Source organism: Lagenorhynchus albirostris, chromosome 1 (assembly GCF_949774975.1).
Source record: "Lagenorhynchus albirostris chromosome 1, mLagAlb1.1, whole genome shotgun sequence".
Taxonomy (NCBI): domain Eukaryota; kingdom Metazoa; phylum Chordata; class Mammalia; order Artiodactyla; family Delphinidae; genus Lagenorhynchus; species Lagenorhynchus albirostris.
The window spans coordinates 25,467,388-25,475,751 of record NC_083095.1 but is presented as its reverse complement, the minus strand read 5'-3'; the positions used below and the strand labels follow the sequence as shown (position 1 = coordinate 25,475,751).

The following is an 8,364-nucleotide window of genomic DNA, read 5'->3' as shown; positions in this document are numbered from 1 at the left end:
TGACCGTGTGAGCGGTAGCACTTCGTGTCTTTTAGGCGATAACCCGAAGGAGTTTGAAGGATCCCTAGAACAGACAGAAGTTAAGGTCCGGCGAGGCGGAACGGAAGCACCTGGTGGAAGGGAGGAGGAGCCGGAAGTTGAGGCGGGGAGGGGGCGGGGGCGGGGAGGTGGAGGGAAAAGCAAGCCAGGAGGTTCTGCGGCCGCTTCTAGTAGTTTCCAGGCGCTGCCGGGCGGCTGGGTCCGCGCGGTCCTGAGGCTGTGGCTGTGGCTGCTCGGGAGCTGGTGGCGGCGCGACCGGAGAGCCGATGGCCAAGTGGGGTGAGGGCGACCCACGCTGGATCGTGGAGGAGCGGGCGGACGCCACCAACGTCAACAACTGGCACTGGTGAGGGCCAGCGGGCCAGGCCGCGGGAGCGCTCCGGCCGGGCCAGGGTTGCAGGGTTCCTGGAACCTCGGCCGGGACAAAGCTGGGGCCGAGGCAGCCTTTCCTGCCCGGAGATGGGTGTGGGTCCTTCCTATTAACAGGGGTCCGTAGTCCCAGGTCCTTCCACCCTCCGGCCTCCGTTTCATTGGTGGGGGAGGCGGGGGGACGACATGGAGGGCTGCGCCCCAGACGAGGGGTTTCAGGTATGAGAACAGAACCCCTTGGCTGCTGCATTCAGCCTGAGCGGGGAGATGCTTCCCACTCGTGGCCGCAGGAGTCAGTGAGACCCAAACCGCCGTGGATTGTGTTGGGAGACTGCAGTGTTAGTCTCGGGAGGGTTGGAATTCCTATTTTCCGGCTTACGGGTGGAATTAAAAGTCAGTCATAGGGGACTGCTGCCTCACTCCAGAAGGCTAAGGTTTAGAACGTGTTCTGCCGGTGCCCAGAGCCCAGTGATCCTGAAGGCGCCGTGGCCTGTCACCCGGAACTATTAAGTTAGTTGTATTGTAGCTCCAGGGACTGCCCCTGGTTGCCGGGCAATCATGGTTTATAACCCAACCACTCTTAAAAGTCTGCTGTCCTTCATGAAATCTTCTACAAGTAATGTCTTATCTTTTGAGTCCAGTGAACTTTGTTCATACTGTCTTTACTGTATTTTTACTTTGTTGCAGCTCTTTTTACTGTTGTTTTCTCTACTAGTTAGAAAATGGGGAGGTAGATAGTTTTTCTTCTCTATATCTCAGCCTGCCTCCTTTCCTCTTAACACAGAGTGTTTGACTTAATTTTTGTTTGTTTTTGAAGTGCTGGACTTACATTGTTTTCATGGCCATTTAGAGGGCATAGAATGTGTAGAGCCTTTATAGCATAGCCTGAATTTGACAGGTCAAAACACTGTGCTAATGAGATCAAGATTATTGGTTTATTCGTTACTGGACCTTTTAGCTCAATACTGCATTCTGTTGGCCCCGTTGTGTGCTCCTGACTTCAGCAAGATGTGCACAGTTTTCCACTTGGTCAGACGGGGGCGCCACGTTAAAGCGTCTAATGCTGACCCCAGCACCATCATGCTGAGAAAGGAAAGCAGAATTTTCCATTTAGTTTGAAAGCACTCTATTACAGCAGTTGTCCTTATTGACAGTATGGGACTCCTGGTCTTCCTTTTAGGGGTCCCATACTGTCAATAAGGAGTAACACGTTTGTGGACATACTGGAGTGGGGCTGAGGGTTTTGTGTTCTTTTCCAGCCTCCTTTAGCCTTGGATGTTCTTGCATAAAGCAAGCAGTTGTATCCTTCATTTGGCTGCTGGTCCATAGCTTTGTTTCTGTTTTGCAGGACAGAGAGAGATGCTTCAAATTGGTCCACAGATAAGCTGAAAACACTGTTCCTGGCAGTGCATGTGCAAAATGAGGAAGGGAAGTGCGAGGTGACAGAAGTGAATAAGCTTGATGGAGAGGCATCTATTAACAATCGCAAAGGCAAACTTATCTTCTTTTATGAGTGGAGCATCAAACTAAACTGGACAGGTAAGTCTATGCTTGGCTTTCAGGACAGAGGTTAACCGCGTTTTGATTGACCTGTTCAGGAGCCGGGGAGAACAGTTTTTGAGAGGTTATGAACTTTTTTCAAGGGAGATAATGCTGTTTTGGAGTCCTATTGAAAACAGTATTGGATGCTGAAATTCTTCTGCCACTGTGGGACACTATTAATGGGTTTCCTCTCTCAGAGTCTCACAAGTCCCCAGGGATGAAGCAGCTGAGCTGCTGAATCTTTGGACCTGGTCTGTGTTGGGGCATACAATGTGACATTTCTCAGACTAGCTATTTCTGCCTCTTGGATGATTTTAAAGTGGGGAGGGGGAGTTTTTTGGTTTTCTTTCTTTTTTAAAATTTTTTTTAACTCTCTCCAGTGTGACCCTAACAGTTCAGAGTGCTGTGGTAATGAAGCTTGCATGTGATTATAACTTGGGTCAGTTTTATTCTCTAGCTTAATGTCCCTTTTGTGAAGATATTAACATAGAATTGGGCCCATGGTTAGATGGTCCTGACTGTTGGGAGGCTGAATTTTAAAAGACAGTAAAGTTAAAAGGGTACATGTATGGGGCAAAGCATGAAATAAATTTTTGTTTCAATAAACATTTCTCAGGTGAATGCTAATAAAGAGGGGAAATGTATTTATCGTCTTTTTTTGTTTTTTAAACTACTAAAGCACAGCAGTCTGGAAGGAACCTTAGGTATCATCTTGCTCAGTCTCCTTTTTATAGATTGAGAAACTGAGGCCTAGAGAAGTAAAGATAAATAAGTGTTTTGTGAGTTAACTTTGAAATACAGTTAGTTCTGCTATAACGTGACACATATGTTTCTAAAAATCACCACACTATGCAGAGTCTCTCAACAAAAATCACAGGGCTTGTAGGGAAGATGGGGTTAGGGACGTGACACTATACTCAAAAGTTTTATCAGTGATTTTCTTTAAATTTAGGAATGTAAAAATTGATGGCACAGTTTACACATGTTAAATCATAAGAAATACATAAATAACATGATAAATATGATGCTTTACCTTGACAAAGACCTGAAGTTTGCTTGTGAAAGTGGGTGTCAGAAGCCTTGGGGCATGTGGGTTTTTGTGAGGTGGTGGAAGGGGAGTCACCTGAAAAGAGAAGGAGCGTTATAACACCATTGGTGGATGGCGTGGCTCCTAACACAATGTGAACTGAAGTCACTGGCAGACAGATGTTTGAGATGTGTATTTCGCGTATTCCTATACAGCTCCATTCAGCTGGGTTTGGGTTTCTTTGGGTTCACCTAGTGTTTCTCAAGGATGAAATCACATATAAGCAAACATGAAATTCATGTTATGATCAAATCGTCCCTTAATATATCAATAGTATTGGAACAAATTTGTATTTTCCAGACAAGCGTTCTAGCAGAGCTGTCTGTATTGACTATGAACCAAGTCCTCCTTAGCAGAGTTCATGCTGGTGCCAAATTCACATGATTCTTGGTCCCACACTGTAATAGCACAGCCTCAAGAAATCTGATGGGGAAGGACATTTCAGGGTGGGGGGCAGTGGCTGCATCTGGCATGGCATTCTCTCAGAATAAAGAAGGTCAGTTCAGTTGTCCAAAAGAAGCGTAAGCAGAATAGTAGTTAGCACTCCAGAGCAGAAGAGGAGTAGAGAAGAGAAGGAGACTGATAACATTGCATTACTTTTGACAGGTACCTCTAAGTCTGGGGTGCAGTACAAGGGCCATGTGGAGATCCCCAATTTGTCTGATGAAAATAGCGTGGATGAAGTGGAGGTTTGTGCTTTCTGTTTCCTCATCTGTCTGAGTCTTCCACATCCTCTTATTCCCAGATGAGAAAAATGACCTGTCATTCAACATGACAGGCCAGGCTTGGCCCCAGCATTCAGAACCCCAGTCTGCAGATGATTCTCTGGGTCTTTGGTGCCATCGGGAGCTCCCAGAGCAGCTTGTGCTTATTTAATTACTTTGCTTTAGTGAGTAGTGTGGGTTCTAACATTAGCCACCTTTGTCTTGGCAGAGAGACCTCGAGAAGCAGCACTCATGGGGATTGTACAAAAACCTCAACCCTCATTTCCTTTGGAAATGTTAGCAGTTATCTGATTGCTCAGCACTGACATTCCACAATGTGGGTGCCTCTCAAGTTATTTACCACCTACTTCTGGTCTTTCACTCAGATTAGTGTGAGCCTTGCCAAGGATGAGCCTGACACAAATCTCGTGGGCTTAATGAAGGAAGAAGGGGTGAAACTTCTAAGAGAAGCAATGGGAATTTACATCAGCACCCTCAAAACAGGTATCCCTTGAGTACTTGCGAGTGCCTTGAGAAGATAGTTTTCCACCAGTCAGATGCTAATTAAGGGGCTTGACAGGTCTTTCTTTGGCAAATGGATAAAAATTTGGGGGGAGGAGGCTTATTTCATCTAAAAATCAGTCTATAAACCTTAAGTAAGGGAAAGATCTAGAGACATGTTGTCTAATGTGTGGGCCGTTGAGCACTTGAAAGGTGGCTAGTCCAAATTGAGATGTGCTGCGAGTACAAAAAACGCTATGGATTTTGAAGACTTAGTATTTAAAAGAAAAGTAAAATGTCTCAATAATTTTTTGATACTGATAACATATTGAAATGGTAGTTAGGATATATTAGGTTAAGTATATCGTTAAAATTAATTTCACCTGTTTGTTGTAATGCTTTAGTGTGGCTACTAGAAAATTTAATATTACATTTGAGGTTTGAGATTGTATTTCTGTTAGACTTGCTGATCTAAAGAGTTGGCAGCCCCAGACTCACCACGTGAGCATAGTGTCCTGCACCATTTTTGATGCACATTCTCCAGGGACATTCAGAGGGTTATGTGAATAGTAGTCAGCTCAGCTGTCCCCTAGAATTCTAGTTCTGCCAGTGTGTTCTGATCTTGGCGTCGGAGTACAGATGATCATCAGAGGGAACCGGTATAGAGGTGGAAACCTTTTTTGGTGGGAACCAGTGCTCTGATGCCATAACTGGTTGCAGCTGTCCTACAGAGGCAAGGCAGAGTGGAGAAAGGGGACTAAATTGCAGCTGTGGGTATCTTGGCACACTCTTGAAGTCTTTGGAAGTGCCACTGCGCTCATTGGCTGCCATCCACAGTAGACCTCACGTATGCTTAACAAGTCGTGATGCTTCTAATTGAGTCGGGTTTAAAATAATCCCAGTGAACATACTGTGTTCTGTAGCATACACTCAGATACCTGTCTGGCATAGATCAAAGTTAAAGACGCTAAAGTGGATTACTCTTCCCTCCCTTGTCGTGACCTCCATCTGAGTTAAGATGGCCATGTTTGTCAAACTACAATGAAACCCTGAGTCTCAGCTACTAAGAAATAACTTCCAAGAGCTGGGATTTTATCTTTTCAGAGTTCACGCAGGGTATGATCTTGCCTACAATGAATGGAGAGTCAGTAGACCCAGCCGGGCAGCCAGCACTGAAAACTGAGGAGCACAAGGTAACCGGTGTCCCCATGTGCTGGGGCGGGAGGCTGTCTGGAAAGGGAGTTAAGGCACTGCCTCCTTCATAAGTCTCTATATCAGCTCTTTCTCTCCCACCCTAACCTCTGACCCAGAGCTGGTGCTTTGTAGAGAGTCCACAGAGTGTAGTTGTCTGTCTCCCCATCTTTAACCTGGTGTTTATTCATTTATAACAGACCCCTTAGAGCAAATGGAAGCCATCAGGGACTTCAGAGTCCGACTGTTGGGTTTAACCCCAGTGAGGAGGTTATGAACGCAGGGTGGTCTTCACCTATATGCATCTTAAGTATTATGTCTACATTTCATACTTTGATACTAAAGGTGTCATCAAGGTATCAGGGGTTACTTAGATCACTAACTTCACCTAACAGGAGACTGATCGATTTCGCTGCATTTGCAGGGTGAGCAAATATTTTTTCTGGAGATGGAACTTGTGTGGTTTGGGTTCAGCACTTGGTTTTCAGCCCTGTTGCCCTCTTGTCAGCACACTGAAGGATATTCTGGGGGTGCCGCTTCCAGCTATTTAAGCATAGAAATTCTGCTTGAGAATCACGTGGGGCTCTTCAGAAGTACCTTATGATTTGGTGTGCCCTTCAGCAATGGGCTTTTAAATGAGTGTCACTCTTCTTTCACCTAGAGTGGCATTGAGGATTTTCTGGGAAAGTTCTCCTTCTGACTGAAGTGCCCATGCACATAAATTTCCTCTAACTCTCTGGAATAATTAGCCTTGGAGGTGAAAAAGTTTGTGAGAATGAATAGCAGGGCTATCCCTGAAGACCTGTTAATTGAGGTTTCACCATTACTCTAAACTGACAATTTCACTGCCACTTCCACAGGCTAAGTCTGCTCCTTCAAAAACCCAGGCAAGACCTGTTGGTGTCAAAATCCCCACTTGTAAGATCACCCTTAGAGAAACCTTCCTGACATCACCAGAGGAGCTCTATAGAGTTTTTACCACTCAGGAGGTAAGTATAGTCTTGTCCTTCCAGCTCCTGGCATCTGCCGTCCCGAGTGACTGGAGTTGTGGGCACATCCCCGCATTGTGCGGAGGAAGTGCTGAGTGGAACCGTGAAGCTTTCCTTGTACACTCAGAGGCAAAGGGAAAACTCTTTTGTTCAACCCACTCATCAAAGTGGATTCGTCTTCTTTTTTCTCTTTTATGCTAGTTTTGGGTCATGTAAGTGGGAACCACTGGAATCATTCTTGTTAGAAAAGTAAATGGATTCGAAATAATGGCATCCTAGGTTCAGAAAGAGTTACTTGAGTCGAAGCCTGGTCTCTAGTGGAACAGAAAAGAGCCTAAACCTGGTTCTTGGGCAGAGTAGTGTCTTTGGAAGTGAGAGCTGAGGCATACAGGTGTCAGCTGGCATTTCTCCCGGGTCCCACTGAGAGCCATGCATCTTCTTACCTCCTTTTGCTCTGCAGCTTGTTCAGGCCTTTACCCATGCTCCTGCAATGTTAGAAGCAGACAAAGGTGGCAAGTTTCACCTGGTAGATGGCAATGTCTCTGGAGAATTCACTGATCTGGTGAGTACGTGCTTGCCAGGATATAGCTTTTGTCTGGTCAGAAGAATAACATTTCCTCCTTTTCTTTTTCAGCTCTGTAGATAAAATTTAAGGCTGTAATCTCTTTGGTTAGTAAAACCTCATTTTGTTTTTCAAAAGAATGCTACAATTGAATTCTCTTGCTTTTATATAAATTTTTCTTTAGTGGGGTAAAATTGCTTCTTCCTGGAAAAATCAAACATGGAAGAGAGGTTAGATACATTGGTGGCTTACGGCTTTCCGTTTGTGGCACTGAGATTTCACGTGGGCACAGGTGACTGGACCCAACTTAGGAGTAAGAGGAGAGGCTGTGGCTGATGTCAGTGCAGGAGCTACCAACTCTGGTCCACTTTGTCCTCATCAGTAGTACAGCTGCAGATGGTGGGCTCCGTATGAAAGGCAGATGGGTGATACTTGCTAGGATTGGATACGTTGCAGTCTATAGTATAGGCTGACCTCTTTGATTATTTTAGATCCCTGAGAAACATATTGTGATGAAGTGGAGGTTTAAATCTTGGCCAGAAGGTAAGTAAGCATATGTATTTATTGCCATTGCCCCCAGAACTTTTTCTTTTCCCCTTAGCCTCAGACCCACATGGAAACCCTGGATCTGAAACCTCCTTCCCCTTTGCCTTTCCCCAGGGCACTTTGCCACCATCACCTTGACCTTCATTGACAAGAATGGAGAGACTGAGCTGTGTATGGAAGGCCGAGGCATCCCTGCCCCTGAGGAGGAGAGGACACGGCAGGGCTGGCAGCGGTACTACTTTGAGGGCATCAAACAGACCTTTGGCTACGGCGCACGCTTATTTTAGGAATAGCAGCAGAGGGTACAGCCCGCCGAACACTTCAGTCCAGCCCTCTCCTGACTGGGGCTTGTGACTTACAGGATTGCACCATCCCAACCACTAACTTGGGGCCGGGGCCCCTTCCCTTCATGTATACCTTGGGTTTGTGCATGTTTTCTGCTGGGTGGGAACAGAGGGTGATTTCTCTTTTATGTGTACATACGCTAAATAAACGTAATTTAAAAATCGTGCATGTCTGGAACCTGTGTTGACGGGGTGGCTGGTATTAAGAGTTCCCTTGAAGGTTTTGAACAAAAAAAACCAACGGAGGGGTTTTATCTCCGTTCTGCATAAGTGTATGTAATTAAGAGGCCTGAAAAGAGCCTACTTCTCACCAGCAGGCATTCCTGAGCTCATGTCCTTTCATACTGCAGACTGGCAAAACGGGTCTCTTCCCCTCACTGAGGGAAATGTGGGGTGGAGTTTCCCTGGGGTGAACGGTACCAAGAAACTTTATCGCTGGTCCAGGTGGCATCCTGGGCTTCCCACTCTGCATGGCCTCTTATCGTCTTCC

General features: G+C 45.8%; 1 protein-coding gene across 3 annotated transcripts; it reads left to right on the top strand.

Moving 5' to 3' along the window:
• The first annotated feature begins 162 nt into the window (after positions 1–162).
• AHSA1 (activator of HSP90 ATPase activity 1) lies at positions 163–8,038 on the top strand. 3 transcript variants are annotated; one of them, XM_060127891.1, is made up of 9 exons: positions 163–385; positions 1,757–1,947; positions 3,644–3,726; positions 4,128–4,245; positions 5,347–5,435; positions 6,294–6,422; positions 6,883–6,984; positions 7,476–7,527; positions 7,645–8,038. In XM_060127891.1, exons 1-9 carry the CDS (start codon positions 306–308, stop codon positions 7,815–7,817), a joined length of 1,017 nt encoding a protein of 338 aa, XP_059983874.1. In that variant the 5' UTR covers positions 163–305; the 3' UTR covers positions 7,818–8,038. The 3 variants fall into 3 exon arrangements, with proteins under 3 accessions (XP_059983874.1, XP_059984032.1, XP_059983955.1); XM_060128049.1 differs by lacking the exon at positions 6,294–6,422; XM_060127972.1 differs by lacking the exon at positions 6,883–6,984.
• Positions 8,039–8,364: the final 326 nt, after the last annotated feature.

Excerpts from the sequence above, each read along its gene's own strand:
- AHSA1 (XM_060127891.1), top strand. The coding sequence starts at position 306 with ATGGCCAAGTGGGGTGAGGGCGACCCACGCTGGATCGTGGAGGAGCGG. Across the intron at positions 4,246-5,346 it reads CATCAGCACCCTCAAAACAG|AGTTCACGCAGGGTATGATC; the intron begins GTATCCCTTGAG and ends TTATCTTTTCAG. Across the intron at positions 6,423-6,882 it reads GAGTTTTTACCACTCAGGAG|CTTGTTCAGGCCTTTACCCA; the intron begins GTAAGTATAGTC and ends TTTGCTCTGCAG.